Here is a 22,029-nt window from a genome sequence, read left to right on the forward strand (position 1 = left end):
TTGGTACATAGTCGAAATCAGATAATGCTCGACGTCGTCCCACACGGCTTATCATCCAAAACCACATGCTCCGGCGCCTTCCCATCCTTCAGCGGAATCATCAACCCAACCGTCTGCTCATCACTCGGATACGTCGCATAATGCCCTTCGCCCTCCGTGTCCATCGCAAAAAACAAACCATGTCCACCACCCAGAATCAACGACTGCTGTTCCGGCTTCGTCGGCACGGTAATGTTAATCAATCCGGAGAGGTACACGACGATCTGTGCGTTGGGCGCATTGTGTAGCCCGTATTCTTCATGTGGCGGGCGCACGACGTAGTTTACTTTTGATACGTCTGCGAGGGCGAGGTTCATGGCGCCGGCGGCGGTGCCGTCGAGGGTTGCGACATCGAATGGAGTGTTGATTTGCCAGCATTGGAAGGCGGATGATTTGTTGTCGGGGGTGTTTACGATGGCGGTTGCGGTGAGGTGTTTGTTTTGGTTTCGACCAGGTGCGGCCAGGATGCTGGAGAAGAGGGAGAGGAAGGAGAGGAGTGTGAAAGCCCCCATTTTGTATAGAATGTTTTTGGGTGTATGTAGTACTGCACTATATACAAGTGGTTTGCGAAAAGGAAGCAAATGGCCCGAATATGCAGCAAGACGATATTTATCACTCAATCCGCCATTTCCGAAACCGAAGCCGACCGAACACCGCTGTTATCGTCACGGAGCTGCATAGAATGCTAATGACCAATCAAGATCCCAGGCCATCGATGATCGACGAGATATAACCAAATTACCGGAGCTAACTCAATGTTTATTGCCCCATTGCGATGCTGATTGGAGGTTCCCTGCCAGGAGTAGATAGTGATCGGCATCGGACTGTTCATGGCTGAGCTGAAGGTGTTATTAGAAGCATTATCTCCATTACGAGCAGCCGGGGAAGTATCCATCCGCGATCCTCGCTGGATGTGAGAAGAAGAATAGGAGCTGTGACGGCATTAGCGATCATATGACAGTTCTCTTCTTGACCACATAAAGACTGGTCTGAGACGCAATGGGGATTTGTTTCCCTGGCAGTCATGGCATTGATTTTATTGTGGATTTTGTTGGGTTGTCTTGTTGAATGACAAGTTTATGCGGGCGAGTCCAATCGTGATATCAAACGGAATTTCAAGGTCGAATTTTTCAGTCGCAGGCTGCCTGGATATCCCTGTCAGTGTTTATTCCATCACCAGTGTAGGACCATCGAAAATTAAAATGGTTGAAATCGGACTTTTTTCGAGAAACGGCTAAGGGTTTCTGTCTCTTGTAGCCTCAAAAAGGTCTTGTGGGATTGCTTTATCCATAACTAAAGCACAAATTAGCTCTGGATCTTCGCATAGAGCTCTCTCATGGTCGTATTTTCAGAAAAAGCGCATATTGAGTTGTGGTTGTCGCTTTACAAAGCTTGAAGCCCAGCGCTTGCCGACACATGACGCGCCGCGTTCTCTGAGGAGTCGATTGGCCATATCTTCAACATGGCAAAGCCGAGGAGGGAATGCTCATGCATCTAAGTCAAGGATATGTTGAACAATTACCGTCTCTTCTAAGTCAGTGAGTTCTCGCGATTTAGGCTTGATATCACGCCGTGATGCCGTTCCTCTGAGTCGCCGACTCAGAGTTGCATGACTGAGTAGATCTCTGCGGCAGCTCAGGCACTTAAATTTGAATCGCTTCGGATAGCTTAGACAGATAAGATTACTTGGCTTTCTTTTTTTGACAATTCCATTTTGGTTGGTGAGGGAAACCGCCGTTGAATGTTGGTGATCGCGTCGCGGCGATTTGGTGTCTCACTCGCTTATCTGTCTCACCCGCTTATCATGCACGTTATTTGACAAGGTAAATTTTCATAATAATCTCCGACATGGGGAGTTTGGGAACTATCTTCAGTTGAACGCTCCGTGGCGTTCATCAGCCTTCAGGGCGCGAGTGGGTTCATCGAGTCTTCAGGTCCTTGTGCAGCTTCCTTTGCATGTTCGTCCACCATCTCGTTTCCACTGATTCCTTGGTGCACCAGGATCCATTTGAGCTCGGTTCGGATGCCTGTCTGCAAATTGACGAATAAGATCCAAGCACCCCGCTAGGTAGACTTGGCCGGAGGGCATGCGCGGTCGACGAAGGGCTTGTAGTATGAAGCCTACTGCAGACGCATACCAATAGAAAATTGCGAGAATCTATGCGGGTCCGCTCCACCGTGCGTAGGGGTATCGGCTGTTACATGTTCGCCTGCTTGAAGACACTTTGATGCGTTTTTGGGACTAGAGTTAATGAGCCATGGTACGTCCGTTGCTGGCTGAAGCGAGCATTGATATGAATGCTCCACTAGTATGTTTCAAGGCTGGGAGAGTCAATGACAGTGACTCCCGCTTATTCAGGTGTATGAGAACCGGCTCACGAGAGAGGATCTTACTGGGCAGGAAAACAAGTATTTGACCCTTGATATCTACTACTTATTTATTATGATTGCTTTATAGTATAATGCAGCCCCAAGTAATACCATGCGATCATTACCTTGGGGCACACCTGGACAAAGGTCTGATTCTCGTGTAGTTTATAAAAATATGATGTCGCAATACTACACATGAGGGCCGATAAACCTTACATTCCAACCAGTTAGGCCCCGATAACTATCTGGAAGTCTTGCCTTTCTGAGACGATTTCCGGGTGGCAAAACCGTGCCGATCGAGACCTTCCCGCAGGCTGCACCCTTCCTCCCACCTCCCTCACCCAATGCCAACCCACTTGGGTCCTTGATTTTAGAACAGGTTGCCCCGTGCGCTAGCCGCTTTCCATGGGCCAGCATGGAATAGCTGGATTTTGACTTGCGTTCAGGTATTTGAGCCTTATGTCCATGTCTCCGAACACGAGCCTCGTACTCGTGCCGAAAACGGCAAGAGGCCGATACTTGAACACTAGCAGCAGATATGGGTGTTAATTCCCTAGTAACAGTGTTATAGATTGCGCTGCGATTTGCCAGAACGTGGTTCTCTTGGTTATCCAAGCCCTTGTAAGGAGGCAAAGACGTGATGAGCTGCTTAGCAGAGGCTCTCTGCCATATCAGAAGTAGTGTCCTCTTTGCGTGATTTTACACTGTGGGTATTTGAGCAACAAGTTATACCGTCTCAAAGAAGTAGCCATCAGCATGATCAATGATATGCGCAGCAAATAAGATCTTCATGTTGTGCAAAATAGGCAGGCATTCTTACTCAGCCTGCGGCCAAATTCTTCTTGGCTAGGTGCAGTGTGAAAACCACCTGTGCAGAGTACAGACCATAGCAATTAACCCTTTCCTTTCTCGACGATTTTGCGAATCAGCAGTTGCTGTCATCAGTGTCCATAATTTCGGCGAAGGCAAACACATTGAATGATGACGCAAATCTGTGAAGTCGGACGGACCCTCGCGATTTGTCCCGAAATGGAAAATATATGTTGAACCAAGTTCATTGTACAGGTCCAACCATTAACCGAAACTACACTTACATGTCTGATGTTTGATGATTTCCCGAGCCTGGCTCGTCAATACCAAACGTCATAGATATACTGAATATATTAGCTAACCGAGCTCTTACAGACCTCACATACATATCAGCATGCTACGACAGATAGTCGTCAGCTCGCCTTTGGTCTTGGATATAGGTGCTTTGCTATCCTCATTGGCCGCTGCAAGCTTCTCCGCAGACTTGTGCTCTTTCTGCATAGCACCGAGTTTTAACCCGACAGCCTCTCGGCTTGTAGGGGGTAGGGGATACCCTGAATCTGTTCTGTTCATTGCATTGGGCCCTTCCTAAATAAACTCATGTATTGTATGGTATCCGCAATTACGCAGAGCAAGTCCTGGGAACTTAGATATAATACAGTGATTTTTTTTTTTCTGTGCAAGAGGTCTTCCACCACACCAACACTATCTCCAGAGACGAACTTAGCTTCTCATAGTCGTTGTACCTTATCTTGCCAATCCTCTCAAGAATGCCCAGCATATTTTATGTTTTGGAACCATATCAGTGGACCATGCTGTGTAATGCGCTTCGTAATAGCACGAACCACACTGTTGCTTGATTGGTCATCTGCCAGTTAGGATACTACATATCGATATGATCAATTCATGCCAGGGGTCTCGTAGGCGGAATTTAAATAAGGCATGCTGTTGGGATGAATATGGAAACTGCAACTGTTACTCATTCTTTTCCAGTGTCGAATGCTCCGGGGAGACATATTGGCTGGGGTGATGCTGATCGAGTCACTGGTATCTGGATATAATGAATACGTGGGAAATTGTCTGATCAGTTCAGTAATGAGTGGAAGCCAGCTGGCTTTGACCTGTGCGATGTGTGCACTGATTCAGTGTAAGGATACTTGGCCAAGAGCTTGCTAACTATTGATTTAGAGGCTTTTGCTGAGTCACAAGCTCGGGGAAATTAGAGTAAGAGTGCAATTTCACCCTGAGTACAGCCCTATCCTCATTGTGATAACCACCACAAACGTACTTCAGGCTAGATGGTGATCTTTGAAGGAGTAGTTGGCAATGCAGACATCACTGTTGCTGGGGCTAGAGGTGAGGTGAATGATCTATACAAAGCAGGAAAAAAAATGCATTGGATTGCAGTGCATTGACACTTATTAACTCTAATTACCCTGCTACATGCGCCTGGTATGCACTTCGTAAGGAAACAGTGTATAAAGTAGGGTTGGTTCATAAACTCGTATTTAATGATAGAAAGCACCTAACAACTAAAAACCTGCCACCGCTGAAAACTCAAAATCATATCATTTGCCTGCTGCATACTCGTCTCATCATACTTCTTCAATATCGAATCCAGCGGCTCATCATCCAACCTCTCCAACTCATTCCTCGGCTGCGACCCCGACATACACAATTCTGTGAGCTGACTGACCATCAAATTCGCCAGTAACCAGTACTCCGGACAGTATCTGCAGAAGCCAACTCGTCGCCACATTCGTTCGGGTTGGTGCATGATTATCTGGGTGTTGTAGTAGCCGTCGTCGTCGGCGCGGTCGACGTGTGGGGAGAGTTTGGGGGGTAGGGATGTCACTGAGAGTTCCCAGATTGCGCGCCAATTGTCCAACGCATTGCGAATTGGGGCGAGGAGTCGGACGGTGCCCCATGAGTTGCTGCGATATTGGAAGATTTGTGAGTGGATGGCAGAGGTTAAGGCGAAAAGGTTCAATGGGCCCAGGGCGGCTATGTCGTAGCGGAGATTCATTGCTAGATTTTCCTGGAAGAGACTCCTGAACGCGTTGCAAAAGGATATATTCCAGTACTGGCTGTTCGCAGGGAGGAGTCGTTTTATCTGTTCATAGCAGTCGTCGGCGGTCGATGCTTGAAAGCATGCATCGGGCACGGCCATGTGGATTTTCATTTCTTTAATAACCATGCGGGGAGGGAGATTGTTGAAGAGAACGAATGCTGTATCGAGAAGGAAGATCCAGATTAAGACACGAATTAGCTCTTCTCGAGTGGCAAAATCTTTCCATTCGAATTGGTACCGAGTCTGTTCGCTGTATTTCGCGTGTTTGACGGTCGTTAAGTCGACGTCTCGAGCGGTCTGTCAATTAGCATGCAGTTTTAGACAAAGGCACCATTGGGGACTTACAGAAACAAGGCTGGCAAAGCGACAACGTCGAATCCGCCGCTTACTCGCATCGCTACCCTCCCAGTTCTGGTATAAGCACACCATATAAGCTGCCTGCAGTGCCTGAACGATATTCCGATGTAGGGTAGGACAAGATGCCGCAGAAGTAAAATCGCTATTGAAGTCCTCGTCTGTGAAGACCAGCTCTTCAACGCAGTTGAACCACATCCGGGCGTCCTCGTTGTCGGACGTTTCGGGTGACATGCATGCACCTGTCCAGTCAGCCATGTGTACATTCAGAACAGAGAATAACCTACCAAGTAAGGTCATAGCCGCCAGCACGGTTGGCTTAGCTGAGGTAGAATCAAAACTAGGTCGATGGATGAAGTTGACATTGGGATGCCAGATCGCCCAGTATAGCCCTAGATACTTGCGCAGATTTGCCGGCGAAAAGAATTGCAGACACGACTGCTGCAGCGACGATGACCAATCCAGCGTCACGGAACTATTCCGGGGCTTCACCATGACCACGTCTTTGATGAAGTGCAGGATCTGATGAGTCTTGAGCGAGAGGGGGTCATTAAGCCAATTCAGCGATAATCCATCGACCAACGGTGATTCCGACGTGACCAACGTCTCGGATGATGACGATGCTCCATATTCGATTTCCACTTCTCTTTCTAGGGTGGACAGCACCTGTGCTCGTTGCTCTGGTGTCCCGCAGTCAAAGCTGTACGCCAACCCCGTGTTGCTGGTCATCTTGTCGAGGAACTGAAACGAGGTGTTATCGGGCCCCGGCGGACCCTCCGATACCATCGCAATCAAATCCTGCCAACTAGGGCTAGCGTTGTCCAGCATATTCGGATCACTGAGGGCCATAGCATCATATTCGCCCGAATTCACCACCGGATTGTCTGCATCAAAGTCCGGCCAGCGAAACGTCATCGCCAGCGTCGTTTCTGGTGCTGGTGGTGCTGGTGCTAGCTCTGCATTTCCCAGACTCGCGGGCGTGATCCTCTCCTCTGAAGCCGTAACATCAACTCCAATAGAATAACAACACTCAACCGTCTGTTGCGCACAGCGATCACACGGCTGCTGCAAATCACATGCTTTTTTCTGTCGCACGCAGCGATCACAAGCCCTCCGACGAGTCGTCACCCCCCGGGACCCCCTCCTTTCCAAGCAAGTCTGCAGATGCCGTCTCAGCACATCTGCGCGCTGAAACCGTGCGTCGCACTGCGGACATCGGTGGGGGCGTTCGGAAGTATGAGAACTACGATGGCGTTTCAGGTGTTCGCGGCGTTTGTAGTGTCTTGGACAAATTGGGCATTGATAGATCGAATTTGACTGCATTTCGGTTGCAAACAAGAAATGTGGTGGGTTGGGATATGGTTGTGGGAGGCTGTGGAGTGGGAGATCTTGATTCCGCTTTGGGAAAGCCGAATGCCGGGGGTTATGTGGGGTAGTGTGGGGAATCGCGTGATCCTGAAGAGGTGTTAGTACCCAGCGGGTCACCTCACCGCCCTCGCTTTCTGCCCGGCAGTTATATAGTTAGCTTAGCCGATAGGCCACCCATCCAATCAATCACTACATACCAAAAAGTGGAGGCCAAATCGGCGAAAGGCAAATGAAACGGAGTATTGTGGGTTTAGTACACTGTATAGCAGGCAAGAATGCAAAGAGGTGAACGGGTCATAGCACCGAAGCAAGTCTCTCATATCATTCTAGAACGTCGTGGTAGGAAGCCGTGGGTGAGGCCGATAACACTTCCTGAACTCAATACAGCAAGCACACTCAACAGTACAGTGTCCGAAAACTCCCATGAACTCCCTCTGTTCACCCTCCGGCTCCTCAGTTTCTCAGTACTCTACTCACACCTTCTCGAGTCCTTCGTTTATTTTAGCCAACAGAGCATCGTTGTCGACAAGGCCGTCTGTTATCTTGGACGAGATGGTCTCACAGTCCTGTCACTTGTTATCACTCTTTTGAGGATCACATTGCTTCTCTGTTAGCTATCTCTGTATCTTCACGAGAAGTTGTTGACGCTGGAGTAGCAGAATTTCGAATTCTTCTTCTTCCAAATAAAGCTGGACCCAGGCTTTGAGGGGTTCTTGGTCGATACTATGCGCCCTGGATTTGTAGTATGAAGTTGTTTAGTGCAATTCTATACTTGCCATCACCTCTGAACTTCGTGGGCTAGCTCTCGAAAGGCATTTTGATTGTAGTTGGTCATTATGGCACCTAAACCCTTCACTGGTGTACAAGAGCATTGTCCACTTCCCCATTTTGCAAATAATGTGGGATCAAAACCCACAGCTCGGCTATCAATCGGAGCGGAGGTGGGATGGCTATATCGGATGCCCACTATGTGCCCACTATATATCTGTGTTGACAACAAACAACGCTAACCAACCCAGTTACAACCCCCCATTCCAAATATAAAATGTCCGCTACTACAAATACAAGCCAAAAACGCGGCCTAGTCTCCTACGGCCCCTACAGCACCGGTGGGTGGAAACTGCAGAACCTCACTCTCCGCCCTCTCCAAGCACGAGAATTGCTCGTTGAAATTGTCGCGTCGGGAATATGCCAGACGGATCTGCATTTTGCGGGTGCAGAGAGTGGGTTTGGGGTTCATTATCCCCGGATTATGGGGCATGAAGGTACTTTTCTTCCTTTTTTACCAGGGTCCTCGGGCGCAAAAGCTTATAAACAATAGGAGCCGGATATGTTCGAGAAGTCGGTCCCGGGACACAAGGAGCTAAACCCGGTGACGCTGTTATCTTGTCCTTTTCGGCATGTAAGAGCTGTGAGCCGTGTCATCGGGGGCATCCCGCGCACTGTTTCAATTTCAACGTGATCAATTTCGAAGTGGTTCCTGAGAACTACGCGTTCAAGGAGCAAGGGAAATCCCCCAATGAGGCAAATGGGTATGATATCTACGGCAAATTCTTCGGTCAGTCGAGTTTCTCTAGCTGGTCTATTGTCCGGGAGGACTCCGTTATCAATGTCTCCGGTACCGTCCACACGCGTGAGGAATTGCAGCTTCTTTCGCCACTAGGCTGTGGAATCCAGACCGGGACTGGGGCTATCATCAACGCTGGAAATGCTACTCCCGACGACCGGGTCGTGGTACTTGGCCTGGGCGGTGTCGGGTTAAGCGCCGTCATGGGCGCCAAGGTCGCAGGCTGTAGACAGATTATCGGAATCGATCGACACGAGTCGCGCCTGGAGCTCGCTAAGGAACTCGGTGCTACTGATGTCGTCAAGGTTGACGGATTGGATAATCTTGCTGTTGTGACAGAAGCAGTGCGGGGTATGACCAGGGGGTTGGGCGCGAATATCACGCTGGATACGACGGGTGTACCCGCGCTGATCGCGGAAGGCACGCGGATGACCGGGTTCAAGGGGAAGATCATGCAAGTCGGGACTGCGCCAGAGGGAGGGACATTGTCGATTCCAATCCACGAATTCATGGTCTCCGGGAAGCAGTTTATGGGTGTTGTCGAGGGGGATGTGAATCCGCAGGAGTATGTTCCGCGGATGATCCAGTGGGTGAAGGATGGGAGCTTGCCGTTGGAGAGGATTGTCAAGTTTTATCCGGCGGAGGAGTTTGAGAAGGCGATTGGGGATATGCAGTCAGGGAAGACGGTTAAGCCTGTTATTTTGTGGTAGTCCCTGCGCTGCGGTTTGTGAATAGCTTCATAAGCTCCGGTTTGGGAATGTATATACAAGTACTGTTGGCCAATTACGACACATGCATAGACTAACTGCATCTGGTTAGCCTGACAGCTGGCAATCATGTGATACTGTCGCCAGTTGATGCATCGTCTTGTTTCCAGGCATGTATACAACCATGGGCGCCAGGAGAAGAATGGGCCCTGCTACCAGAGCGCAAGATCGCCTGCACTCTATGCGATTGAGAAGTGAGAAAAGACTCAACAAGCACAATGGAAAAGAAGATGCCAGCATGGAGGATGCCCCGGAGGTCTGCAAGACCCCGACCGCGCCTCCTCGAGAGCCCACCACCCCACAACAATCACCAGAACAGCTGAGATGTGAGATACCGATGCAAGCTCAACACTTCCCTTGCAATCCTCCTGAAAACCAGTATCTACCCACACAGCCTGAACGGGATACCCCTCCTACAACTCCGACCCACGAGTCCCCCCAAAGCCAACTGGGCTCAGAGCTCCAGAGCCACATTGCAGCAGCAGTGGCATCGAAAACATCGCAAATAAAGACCACCGGAGATGAGGTTCTAGAGCTTGTCTCCATGGTTAGCCAGAAGGTCATTGATTGGGAAAAGCAGAGCCTACAGGGAGCAGCCTCCTTGGGCAGAGATATTAGGACTCTGGTCCTCAATTTCGGCAAGAATCTAACAACTGGAAATCCTTCTGAACAGGAGAATCACCACCCCCCGCACCCGGTACACAACAGCTATGCCAAAACTGTTGGATCCCCATCCACCGCCCCCAGGACACAGCCCAAGCTACCCAAGACCACATACAAGCCACCACAACCAGAGAAACCTCTACGCATTTTTCTCCGCCTCTCCAAAGATCATCCAGCCCGTCAAGCTAGCCCGCACGCCACAATGGACATACTGAGGAAACACCTGGACAAGACCTGTTCTGCAGCTATTAAAGAGATCCAACAAGTGCCCTCGGGCTTGGCAATCTGGCCTAAGGATGGCCCGGGCCTCCGACTCCTCACAGAACACAGGGAGCTCCTGGAACGCCTTATACAGGGAGCCACAGCCGAAGTCGAACAGAAATGGGCTATCTACGCCCTACCAAATGCACCCCAGCAGTATACCAGTTATTATGGGACCCAAGTGCCTGTAACCGAGCAGATGGCTCTGGATGAATTTAAGCTTCAGACAGGCCTCTCCCCTCTGAGATTTTACCGCTCAAATAAGAATCCGCTGTCTGGCACCCTTGTCATGGCAGTCCCAGAAACTCAAGTTCAAACAGTGCCCAAAAGGGTCTACCTCTTTGGTGAGAATATACCAATCAAACATAAACCCCTCCGGCCCCGAATAGAACAGTGCACACAGTGCTGGGACTATCACAACCCCCGGACCTGCACCCGCATCCCTAGATGCCGCATTTGCAGCCAGAAGGACCATAGTGAGGAACTGCACTCCCACCACAACCACAAGAAATCACCAGAACCAAACTGTGCCAATTGCTGTGGCCCCTTCCCAGCGGACCACTCAAACTGTCCCACCAAACCTACCATACAACAGGGTGTCATCCAACGACTATCCAGATCACAATTCATTGCAGTCAGGAAAGCGGGTGCACGCCAACATATGCTAAAAGACCAGACTAACACAACTGGGCCCCCTGAAAACCTGAGCTCCCCACCAACAAGAGAACAGCCTCTATCATGTTAGATAGGATATCTCATCTACAAATTCTCCAGCTAAATGTTGGCCGAAACTGGGAAGCACATGAAACTGCGCTTCAACTGGCCTTTGAAAGTGATTGTCATGCAGTGCTAATTCAAGAGCCCTGGATATTCACAGACCGCTCCCGCCGAATATCTAAACACCATCCATCATTCCACCAACTCGCCCCAATTGAGGACTGGTCAAACAGGCCCCGAGACCTCACATACATACAGAAACACCCACACTTGAAAGCAGAACTAGTTCCATTTGGACCAACATCCAGAGACATCCTGGCCGTCCGAATCAACACCCCCCAGAAGACAGCACTCCTGGTTAACATCTATAACGCCCCCCGGAATGCAGTCGATGAGGACCAAGGCTTGGAGTCTCTCATGACACAGACGATTCCATCCCTCCCCTGCCTGATAGCTGGAGACTTCAACCTCCGACACCCTAACTGGCAGTCTTCTGCTCAACCTTCTCTCAGAGCAGAACCCTTCCTAGCTTGGGCAGAGTCCCAGGACCTCACCCTAACACTCCCACCAGACTCACCAACTCGTGGACAAAACATGATTGACCTATCTTGGGCCAATAGTGCTCTGCTCAGCCTTGGGATATCCTCAGAGGTCACTGCAGATCTCCCACCTCTTGCAGACCATGAACCAATCCTCACAGCCATTCAATGGGGCACAAACAACCTACCCCGAGATGCTCCACCCTTCCGCTGGTCTACCCTCAATGACAATTTGTTCCAGGAGACAATACAAGGGGAGAAAAGGCATGTGGATGGAACAGCCTCCACTCTTCCCCCATGCCCCTCTCCCTCTCAACTGGATGAGCTTGCAGTCAGCATCACCCAGGCGATTTCCATTGCTCTGGAAACCTCCACTAAACGGGCTTATACTCGCCCTGGCGGCCACAAATGGTGGAATCAGGATTGCACCAAGGTAGTCAGGACACTCCACAGGATTGCACGAGACCCAACATCCACCCCAGAAGACATTAGGGATGCCAAACGGGCCCTCCGCCGTGTTGTCCGGCACAGCAAACGCCAGTTCTGGCGCTCAAAAGTTGAAGAATTTGAAGAACCCAAGGATGTTTTCAACGCAGTAAAGTGGAACAGAACAGAAGGAACTTTACCTATCTCCCCTCTGAAAGAGGGTGACCAGCTTCATTCCTCTACAGATGACAAGGCAAATTATTTGGTCCGGGCACTCCTACAAAAGGCCTCATGCTCAGAGGATGTAGAGGTCAATTTGGAGCCTATCAATGATCCCAAACTGCCCTTCCCTGCCATCACAGAGAAAGAGATATATGCTGCAGTCGCCAAGCCCAAGAACAGCACCCCTGGAAAAGATGGTATAACTACCTCTATCCTTAGGAAGGCATGGCCTTCCCTAGGCCCCGCCATCTCAACACTATACCGACACTGCCTAGAGCAGGGTTGGCACCCTACTCCATTCCGAGACGCTTCGCTTGTAGCTATTCCAAAGCCAGGGAAGAGGGACCGTAGCTCCCCCCGGGCCTACAGGCTCATTGCTCTCCTGTCAGTTCTGGGAAAGGGACTTGAGCGCCTGATAGCACGCAGGATGGCATGGATTGCTATCAAATATAAAGTCCTCCACCCTCAGCAATTTGGAGCTCTCCCACTGCGTTCTGCAACAGACCTAGCCACAGCCTTGATACACGACATCGAGGAGGCATGGTCACGAGGTCTGAAGGCCTCCATGCTCACATCAGATGTGCAAGGCGCTTTTGACGCTGTCCTACAGGGGCGTTTGATCAGACGGCTCCAGGAACAGGGATGGCCTATCAACGTGGCCCGATGGGTAGCTAGCTTCACCCAAGGTCGAACTGCCAGTCTCCGCCTAGGAAACCATACAAGCCAGACATTCCAGGTTCCAGCAGGTCTCCCACAAGGCTCCCCAATCTCCCCAATCCTCTTCATGTTGTTCATTGAGCCCATGTTCAAACAGGGCTCAGTCTGCACCCGACGTGGCCGCTTTGGATATGCTGACGACATATGCCAACTGGTGGCCTCCCCTTCCTTGGAGGAAAACTGCACTGTGCTTCAGCACTGCACTGAGGAGCTCAGACAATGGGGAGCTAGAGAAGGCCTTACATTTGACTTCAGTAAAACTGAACTGCAGCACTTCACACGTGGAACCAACCACTCCAACCCTACATGTTCCATAAACACTCCTCAAGGCTCACACACAGTCACACCTCCCCCTCCTGGCGGTGCAACGCGTTGGCTAGGCATCTGGTTTGACCGGAGGTTGAGCTTCAACAAACACTGCAAGACCCTCACTGCAAAAGCCAAGCAGACAGCTGCTGGTATAAGACTGTTAGCAAACACAGTTAGAGGGACTAGGGCACACCTACTGCGACAAGCTACAGTTGCCTGTGTCATTTCAGTTCTTTGCTATGGGGCTGAGGCCTGGTGGCCGGGCCGAAACAGGCCCAAGCCCAGGAACCAGGGCTCTGTATCAAACCGAGTCGATTCATCCCTTTCCTGCCTTGACCGGGTACTCAGAGATGCTCTCAGAGCCACCCTACCAGTATACCGAACCACCCCTATTCCATCCATCCATCGAGAAACTGCCATTCCTCCAATGGAGATCATCCTTGACCAGAAACGCGCCTCTGCCAGACTGCGAGTTGCCAGACTGGATGACCGCCATCCAGTTCACAGGCGCTTATTCCGAACACGACCCTTTCCTGTGATCACACGCCTAACCCATAATCACTTGCCATGGCTACAGGGGGTAGAACAGACTGACCCTCTGTTATATCCCCCCTGGCAGACAGAGAATCCCAAAGCTATCCAAAATATAAGCCCGACTCGAGACAGGGCAGGTGAGACCTTTCAACAATGGGCTGATACATGCCCTCCACTCTCCATGTTCCTCTTCACTGATGGCAGCCGCTTAAGCAACAATGCCGTGGCTGGTGCTGGATGGTATGGACATTGGGGTGCTTGGAAGCAGGAGTCCACCTGCGGCCATCTCTGCCTCCCCAGGCATGAAGTTTTTGATGCAGAGGCCACTGCAGCATATGAAGGGCTGAAGGCCGCCTGTGATAGTGCCCAAGCCCCCTACACACAGAATCTGTATGTCCTCCTTGATAACCAGGAAGTGGCACAGCAGCTACAGGGCTCCCCCAGAGGCTCCAGTCAACGAACCATCTTGGCCTTCCAAAAGGTTGCAAAGGCCTGGCCCTCCCGGTCCCCACGATGTCAGGCCATTCAGCCTGGACAAGTCTATGTCCACTGGATCCCCGGTCATGCTGGCATCACAGGGAATGAACTGGCTGATGAACAAGCAAAAAAAGGTGCCAGACTGATCCCACAGACGAACGCCCCTCCAGCAAGGTATGCCTGGGCTCACCGCGCTCTGAAGGAGTTTTTCTGGCGACGATTTCAATCGTACTGGATTGAGAATGCGCCACAACAATATCAGGATCTCTCCATCAGCCTGGATAAACGACCCCATGAACTATCCCTTCCCAGAACCACCCTCGGTCATCTCCTTGCCGCCCGGTCGGGCCATGGGGACTTCGCACAGTATCATGAGCGCTTCATACATGAAGACGCCAAGTTGGAGTGCTCCTGTGGACGCCCAAAGACCCCCCACCACTTCTACTACTGTCGAAAAGGCCACAAGGCCTCCCCACAGCCATGGGGTAACCGGCAGGTGGATGAGATTCTGCGCTCCAAGTCAGGAACAAGGGATCTCCATGGATGGTTGCAGAGGTCTCACTTTTACAGCACGATATGTCCGGCACACTGACCTCAAACCCACCAACCCCCAAAAAAAAAAAAAATCTCCTCTTCCTCTCCCTTTTCACCTCCTTCTCCCCCTCCTCCCCCTGAATGGATATATAGTGCTGGTTATTCAGCCCAAGAGTTTTTCAGCAAGTTCCTGCGAGGGAGTCTTCGCCAGTGTATGATAGAATCAGCTTAGCTACCAGATAGGCGGTTTCGCTCCGCCCGTCGTATGTTCCGTTCCGGGACCCCCGCGGCACGTGATCTTAGTTGACATGTGACCGAATTTCCGACGTAAAATAGCAACTACTACTACTACTACTACCGACAAGCCCTGTTGATAGCCCTCCCCAAGCCAGGGAAGAAGGACTACAGTAGCCCACGCTCATACAGACTAATTGCTCTCCTCTCTACCTTGGGGAAAGGACTGGAACGCCTTATTGCCCGGAGATTAGCTTGGACAGCCATCAAACACAAGGTCCTCCACCCCCAACAATTTGGGGCCCTCCCCTGCCGTTCAGCTACCGACCTGGCGGCAGCTTTGGTGCATGATATTGAAGAATCTTGGGCCCGGGGTCTCAGCGCCTCCATACTAACTCTGGATTTGAAAGGCGCATTTGATGCGGTCCTGTCAGGCAGGCTGAACCATCGACTCCGCAGACAAGGATGGCCTGCCACAGTGCTCCGCTGGGTGTCAAGCTTCACCCAAGACCGAACAGCAGCTATACAATTGGACGGGCATCAGAGCTCAACCTTTGCAGTCCCAGCAGGCTTGCCTCAGGGCTCCCCAGTCTCACCAATCCTGTTCATGCTGTACATTGAACCTGTCTTCAAGATAGGTCCAACAATCGCCCGCAGAGGTCGTTTTGGATATGCAGATGATATTTGCCAACTAGTTGTCAGCAAGTCCCTTGAAGAAAACACCACCAGGCTACAAAACATCACAACAGACCTGATAGCTTGGGGCCGTAGAGAAGGACTCACTTTTGACCTGGCTAAAACAGAGCTCCAGCATTTCACCAGAGGTTGGAAGAGGAACAACCCCACCTGCTCAATCCAAACCCCTGAGGGCACAGTGGAGATTAAACCTCCCCTACTCAATGAGGCGACACGCTGGCTGGGAATCTGGTTTGACCGGAAGCTCAAATTCAGAATACATACCCAGACACTGGCAGCCAAGGCAAAACTGGCCGCTAATGGCATACAAGCCCTGGCCAACACTGTACGAGGAGTCAAAGCCCCCCTACTGCGGCAAGCAACAATTGCCTGTGTGGTCTCAGTCTTATGCTATGGGGCTGAGGCATGGTGGCCAGGACGGCACAGACCAAGGCAGAGCATTTCAGGTGAACAAAAACTGGTATCTAATGGGGTAGCTGCACAGCTAGCCTGCCTGGATCAGGTGCTCCGCAGTGCGCTCCTAGGGACCCTCCCAGTTTACAGGACCACCCAAACAGCAGCACTTCACCGGGAATCGGCTATACCGCCTGTGGAACTCCTCCTCAACCAGAGACGGCGCGGCCTAGAAGTCAGAGTTCAACAACTGGATGCCCGACACCCTCTGTACCGCCGGGCCATGCACCAAAAAAGCCGACACATCAAAACCCGCTTCCGCCGGGCCATCGACCCGGCAAACATCCATCTCGTTGAACAGATAGATCCACTACTGATGAGCCCCTGGGATATAAATCCAGAGCCCAAAGAGCGGCCAATTGCAATTCCGAAGACACAGTCCAAAGAAGCGTTTAAAAAGTGGCTAGAGAGCATCCCACCTTCAGCAATGGTCATATACACAGATGGGTCCAAAGAAAAGGAGGACACTGCTGCAGGCGCTGGCTGGGTAGGCTACTGGGGCACCAGTACGATCAAGATCCTCTGTGGGCACAGGAAGCTCCCCAACCAGGAGGTATTTGATGCAGAGGCCCACGCGGCCCTGCTTGGCCTACAGGCGGCCCTCAAAGACCCCAGAACCCGATACGCAACAGACATATACATCTGCCTAGACAACTTGGAAGCAGTACAGCAACTCCAAGGCCAACCCAAAGGATCAAGTCAATCAACATTCATGAACTTCCAAAAAGCCGCCCAGATTTGGCCACACTGCCCCAGAGCACCTGGCATACAATCAGGCACAGTACAGGTGAAATGGGTCCCTGGACACACAGGCATCAAAGGAAATGAAGAGGCGGATAAGGAGGCCAAGTTGGGCTGCCATGCTCCCTTTGAGTTCCCTCTACCACCTGCCTCAATAGCAGCCGCCAAGCGGGCAGCCCAGACAGTGCACTGGCAATGCTTTGCACAATTCTGGGCAGAGAAGGCCCCCAAACGATATAAGGACCTTGGTATAGGAATAGAGAAGCGGCCACCAGAGCTCCATCTTCCCCGAGCAGCTCTGGGCCGCCTCCTAGCAGCCAGAAGCGGGCACGGCGACTTTGCAGAGTACCATGAGCGCTTCAAACATGACAATGCCCTGTTGACATGCTCATGTGGCCGCAAAAAGGAGCCCTCCCACTTCTATTTCTGCCGAGAGGGTCGCAAAGCAGCGGCACATCCTTGGGGCCAACAACGAGTAGTGGATATCCTCACCAAAAAGACCGGTTTCACTGCATATGCAGATTGGCTGGATAGATCACATTTCTATACTGCCATCTGTAAACGCCATTAAGATGCTAAATGTGTCAAAGTTGGGAACCTCTAGGGCTTACCTCTGGTTCCCTCCTCTCCTTTCCTCCTTCCCCTCCTCTTCCCCTTCTTCCCCCCCCTCTTCTTCTCACTTCTCCTTGTTTCCATATCAAGAAAACTCGAAGATGCCTAGATTGCTTTTAACAGCTGTGAAAACCCAAGCAGCTCCCCGCGCGGGGAGCTACCTGTATTTAGATGATAGATGGTAGTTTAGCTAGGAGATAGGCAGTTCCGATCTGCCCGTCGTATGTCCCGCACCGGGACCAGGGCTTTTCCGCTTCCGAGGCTCCCAAGGAGCCGTGGAGGCGTGGAAAGACCCGACCCTCGACGTTAAATAGAGACACACACACACACACTACTACTACTACTAGGCATGTATACAAGACCTGCTTAGCTCACGGTCAGATTTAAACCCTCTATACACCAGCACAATGCAAAACCACCGAGAAAGAAGACAACGACAATCCTCCTTCTCCCACCACCGCTGGTCCCAACTCTCTCCCCCACACCCATCTCCAATCACAGCAACAGCAGGCCCATCAAACACTCGTCACCAACCGCCAGCACTCGATGAATCCATACGGGCATATCGCACCATGGCCCTTCGCCAAATTAACAGCTATCAACCAAAACCCTGGTCGCGAACCCGTCGACAAACCATCAGCACTACACGGAATAACCCATCTGGCACCCCCCAGTCCCAAAGACCAGTATCCCAACCTGTCCTCGTCCGGACATACTCCGGTAACACGGGAGAAAACATCATCAATCACCACCACCATCACAACAACAAGAAACCCCCAGAGCTAGCAAAGAACCCCAGCACCCCATCCCCACGACGGCTATCCTTCCCATTCCTAAACATCCCCTCCTCTCCCCCTCAGAACAAAACCACCGGCCCGAAACTCCCCCCACCAGAAGCATTCAGCATCGAATCCATCCTCACTGCAATAGATCCCTCCATCCAGGGAACCCTAACCTCCATCGCCGAAATCTACGGCCGCAGCAAACTAAGCCTCGCGAACGAATACGGGAGCCACATTGCCCCGCTAGGCGAGATCCGCGCCCCGCCGGGCTACCTCTTAACAGTCGACGAGGCAAGTTCTGAGCAAGAGCGGCAGCAGGATAAAACTGACAATGGCGGCGTGGACTCGTGTTATATGAGTTTTGCGCCGTTTTCGGTGGCCGGGGATAGATCTTCTGTGCAGGCGCAGCCGGATACGCCACGGTCGACGACGGAGACGAATTTGGGGTTTGAATTGGATACTGGGTTTGGGGAGCCTGCTACGAGGGAATTTGCGGAGGGTGATGGGGTTTGTGGGAGGGGTTTGTTGGGGGAGGATGGTAAGCAGCGGGTTGTTACGCCGGCTGTTGTGTCGGAGGTTCATCTTGATGCGCAGGCGGATCAGGTGTTGGAGTCGGGGGCTGGGGATGATGGTTCTGGGTCATTATCGTTGTTGGGAGGGCTGCAGTCCTTTTTCAACCGGGTTACACAGTATGGCCAGGCGAGAACGTGTCGACAGTCTGCAGAAGTGCAGCTGCGCGCGATGCTTCATCGTGATCTGCCTGCGGAGTAGGGACTTGCTCTTGCTCGTATGTCTTGAAATGACTGACGATTGATGAACATGCGACTATATTCAATGCTATCATGAATCATAAGAACCTTTAAACCACATCACGCCGTAGCCTCAATCCCAGATATTAACGTCTTCGCAAACTCCTCAAACTTCGCATACGAGTAACACTCCGTCTTGTACCTCTCAACCAGCGGCCGGTTGTCAGGCTCTCTTTCTTCAACCTCCTTCTCCGTCTTACCCTCCTCCTCTCCCTCACTATCACTCCCACCATCCACAACATCCCCCTCAATCAACACCCCAAACTTAACATCCACCGGCACAATCCCCAAGAACCTCACCCCCATCTCCTGCGCCATAATCTGGCCACCCCCACTCGAAAACAAATTGCTCACCTCCCCACAACACGGACACGCATACCCAGACATATTCTCAATAACCCCCAGCGTCGGAATCTTCGTCTTCACACAGAAATTCACCTCCTTCCGCACATCAGACGTCGCAATCGCCTGCGGCGTCGTGACAAGCACCGCACCGGCCAGTCTTGGGAGAGCAGGGTTGACAGCCGCGATGCGCGGATCCGTCGTGGAGAGCGTGAGGAGTTGTTCTGCGAGCGCGATGTGCTCATCGCTTGTACCGGGTGGTGTGTCGACGAGCAGGTAGTCCGTTTCCCCCCAGTGCACGTCTGCCAGGAATTGGCGGATCATGGCTGTTTTCTTGGGACCGCGCCAAATCACTGCGTCGCCGCGATCGCGCAGGAGGAAGCCTAGGGACATGCAACGGAGGGAGCCTCGTTTACTTTCATTTCCACTTCTTTCTTGCGTCTGCGCAGTTTGTCCTTCTTGTGCTGTTGCGGTGCCGTGGGCAGCATCGTGGACAGTCACCGGTAACCAACCACCGGGGGCTTGCGTGATCTTCGCGCCTTCGAGGCCGACTAATCTTGGGATTGAAGGGCCGGTCAAGTCGATGTCAAGGATGCCGACGGATTTGCCTTGGAGGGAGAGGGCGAGGGCGAGTTGGAGGGTTACGGAGGATTTGCCGACGCCGCCTTTTCCTGAGAGAACCTTTTCATTATTGTTAATGTTTTCTCTGGAGTTTAGGGGATGAGGGACTTTGATCGCGTTCGCAATTCAGGTTTGGCAGAGCATGGATTGAGTGTTATCGATAAGAGATGAGGGGCTTTTTTCTTGCTTTTTTGCAGGGCGCGTTGTGCAGAGAATGCTTGGGACTCACCAGGACGACATTCTTAACTCCATTGAGAGGCATTTTCTGTGTGAATTGGTGATTGTATGTCTCCTGGAAGAGTTGAGATAGAGAGGATAAATTCCTGGTCGTCGCGGTTCTGCGTCATTCCGTTGCTTATCAATCTTTCTCGATGCGGTATTCTACTTTCGCGAAGAGAACAAAGATAGTACAAGACTCGTTATTCATTTTTCTCTAGTTATCGTATAGCAACATCTGCTTGTGCTATTACGTCTGTAGCTAGCTTTCATAATTTTCTGTCAAGCAAATCCCTTATTTACTGCCACTTCTGCACCACCACACCACCTCTCTTAAACTCAGCCAAGTCACCAAGCACAGCACTCTTATCGGTAAGCTCCTTGCTAGGGAATGTGGTCATCAACACCCACGGACGCGACTGGCTGATAGGGCTGGCCGCTCCGACAAACTGGTAGACATCGTCGATAGTGTGAGTGGTGTTGAATCGGGACGTAAGGCGTGTTCCGTCACCGAGCCTGATTTGCAGAGTGACTGTAGGCTGCGACTCGTCCACGTTAGGCTTTGCGGGTTCCGAAGTAGCCTGACTGGGGGCAGCAGCAGGAGCAGAAGGTGGAGCGGCGCTGACGCCAGGTGTTGGGCTTCCAAGTCGGAATCCCTGTCCGGCAAACGGTTGGTACTTGGGCTTGGGTTTCACGTATTTTTCCTCGTGCTGTTGAATCTCCACATCCACCTCCTGACCTCGCTGTACGTTCATTATTGAAAGAGGAGCGCGTCCCTGGCGAATTCCGTCTAGAATTTCTGCGTTCCGTGGATCGTCCGAGCGGTACAAGTCTCCATCATCAACCGAGAAACCATCTGCCCAAAAGTGGAGGGTCCGCTGGACTCGTTGTGGAAGTTGGGGAGCAGCAGGAGCACTAGGGGCTTCGATCACTTGACTGGGAGCATCGTCGCCACCAAGAGTACGGGCGGTACCAGTGAAATGGGATCTTCGGGGTTGGGAGTCGTCAGGGGATGGGAGCTGGGTTCTGTCCGGAGTCAGCTGCTGCGAATAATCATGTAGAGATGAGAGTAAAGCCTACCTGCTGGCCTTTTCAATAATCTTCTTCTTGAGATCATCGGGATTCTGCACAGCCAACCCGGACTTCTCACCACCCGCAAAGAAAGGCTGGCTGGGGTTCTCGTCATCATCGGAAGAATCACCACCCGCAGACGCGAAGTCACGCAGAGTAGCGAATTTTTTGGGGGGTCGGCTACGTCCACCTGAAGACGACTGCTGAGGTGTACCTGACAACGAAGCTGACGGGCCTGCAGATTCCTCTCCGGCACCAAGATGCTGTCCACCTGTATTTGCGTCCTGCAAGGCCTCGTCTTGTTCTGCGAAATACTCGGTCACTGCTGCCTCGATATCCCACCCATTCGCCGCGAGGTATTCCTGTGCCTATAGCGACCAGAGTTAGCTACTTTGATTGCATGGTATCCTTAGAGCGAAGATTACCTCTGAAGGCTGAAGACCGGTCAGCGAACAGAACTGCGAAACGGCCTCATCGTGATCTGCGGGGTTGTTCTCCATGTCGACTTTCTGGGTATCGCAAGTCTAGTTGGTTGTGAATTCTCAATGCTGATACGGTACGCTTCTATCCTGTAGGAAGAGTAAGGATAAATCAAGTCGGAGTTGGTATCGCAGAGAAAATGAAAGCTGTTTGTTCCATTTGCTGGAGCTGCCTGCCTGTACGTCATGCTGCCTGATTGGTCATCCGGCGGAACGATTTTCCTGGGT

At 51.6% G+C, this 22,029-nt stretch overlaps 8 protein-coding genes across 8 annotated transcripts; 4 read left to right on the forward strand and 4 right to left on the reverse strand.

Annotated features, from left to right (window-relative positions):
- Positions 1-17: 17 nt before the first annotated feature.
- Positions 18-551, reverse strand: ACHE_60842A (uncharacterized protein; the record flags this gene model as incomplete). Its single annotated transcript, XM_043282060.1, has 1 exon — positions 18-551. The coding sequence occupies one exon, from the start codon at positions 549-551 to the stop codon at positions 18-20; it is 534 nt and encodes a 177-aa protein (XP_043139478.1).
- Positions 552-4,744: 4,193 nt separating this feature from the next.
- On the reverse strand, positions 4,745-6,967 carry ACHE_60843A (putative C2H2 transcription factor; the record flags this gene model as incomplete). Its single annotated transcript, XM_043282061.1, has 3 exons — positions 4,745-5,587; positions 5,636-5,886; positions 5,932-6,967. The coding sequence occupies 3 exons, from the start codon at positions 6,965-6,967 to the stop codon at positions 4,745-4,747; spliced, it is 2,130 nt and encodes a 709-aa protein (XP_043139479.1).
- Positions 6,968-8,057: 1,090 nt separating this feature from the next.
- Positions 8,058-9,289, forward strand: ACHE_60844S (NAD(P)-dependent alcohol dehydrogenase; the record flags this gene model as incomplete). Its single annotated transcript, XM_043282062.1, has 2 exons — positions 8,058-8,277; positions 8,334-9,289. 2 exons carry the CDS (start codon positions 8,058-8,060, stop codon positions 9,287-9,289), a joined length of 1,176 nt encoding a protein of 391 aa, XP_043139480.1.
- Positions 9,290-9,470: 181 nt separating this feature from the next.
- On the forward strand, positions 9,471-10,717 carry ACHE_60845S (uncharacterized protein; the record flags this gene model as incomplete). Its single annotated transcript, XM_043282064.1, has 2 exons — positions 9,471-10,614; positions 10,674-10,717. 2 exons carry the CDS (start codon positions 9,471-9,473, stop codon positions 10,715-10,717), a joined length of 1,188 nt encoding a protein of 395 aa, XP_043139481.1.
- A 3,736-nt stretch (positions 10,718-14,453) lies between these two features.
- ACHE_60846S (uncharacterized protein) lies at positions 14,454-14,963 on the forward strand (the record flags this gene model as incomplete). Its single annotated transcript, XM_043282065.1, has 1 exon — positions 14,454-14,963. One exon carries the CDS (start codon positions 14,454-14,456, stop codon positions 14,961-14,963), a length of 510 nt encoding a protein of 169 aa, XP_043139482.1.
- A 2,925-nt stretch (positions 14,964-17,888) lies between these two features.
- ACHE_60847S (uncharacterized protein) lies at positions 17,889-19,034 on the forward strand (the record flags this gene model as incomplete). The annotated part of the gene is made up of 1 exon (XM_043282066.1): positions 17,889-19,034. One exon carries the CDS (start codon positions 17,889-17,891, stop codon positions 19,032-19,034), a length of 1,146 nt encoding a protein of 381 aa, XP_043139483.1.
- Positions 19,035-19,132: 98 nt separating this feature from the next.
- Positions 19,133-20,297, reverse strand: CFD1 (Mrp/NBP35 family ATP-binding protein; the record flags this gene model as incomplete). Its single annotated transcript, XM_043282067.1, has 2 exons — positions 19,133-20,095; positions 20,265-20,297. The coding sequence occupies 2 exons, from the start codon at positions 20,295-20,297 to the stop codon at positions 19,133-19,135; spliced, it is 996 nt and encodes a 331-aa protein (XP_043139484.1).
- Positions 20,298-20,550: 253 nt separating this feature from the next.
- UBX1 (protein phosphatase regulator SHP1) lies at positions 20,551-21,822 on the reverse strand (the record flags this gene model as incomplete). Its single annotated transcript, XM_043282068.1, has 3 exons — positions 20,551-21,277; positions 21,332-21,690; positions 21,748-21,822. The coding sequence occupies 3 exons, from the start codon at positions 21,820-21,822 to the stop codon at positions 20,551-20,553; spliced, it is 1,161 nt and encodes a 386-aa protein (XP_043139485.1).
- Positions 21,823-22,029: the final 207 nt, after the last annotated feature.

The sequence above is a fragment of the Aspergillus chevalieri genome, chromosome 6 (assembly GCF_016861735.1).
Source record: "Aspergillus chevalieri M1 DNA, chromosome 6, nearly complete sequence".
In the NCBI taxonomy this organism is placed as follows: Eukaryota; Fungi; Ascomycota; class Eurotiomycetes; order Eurotiales; family Aspergillaceae; genus Aspergillus; species Aspergillus chevalieri.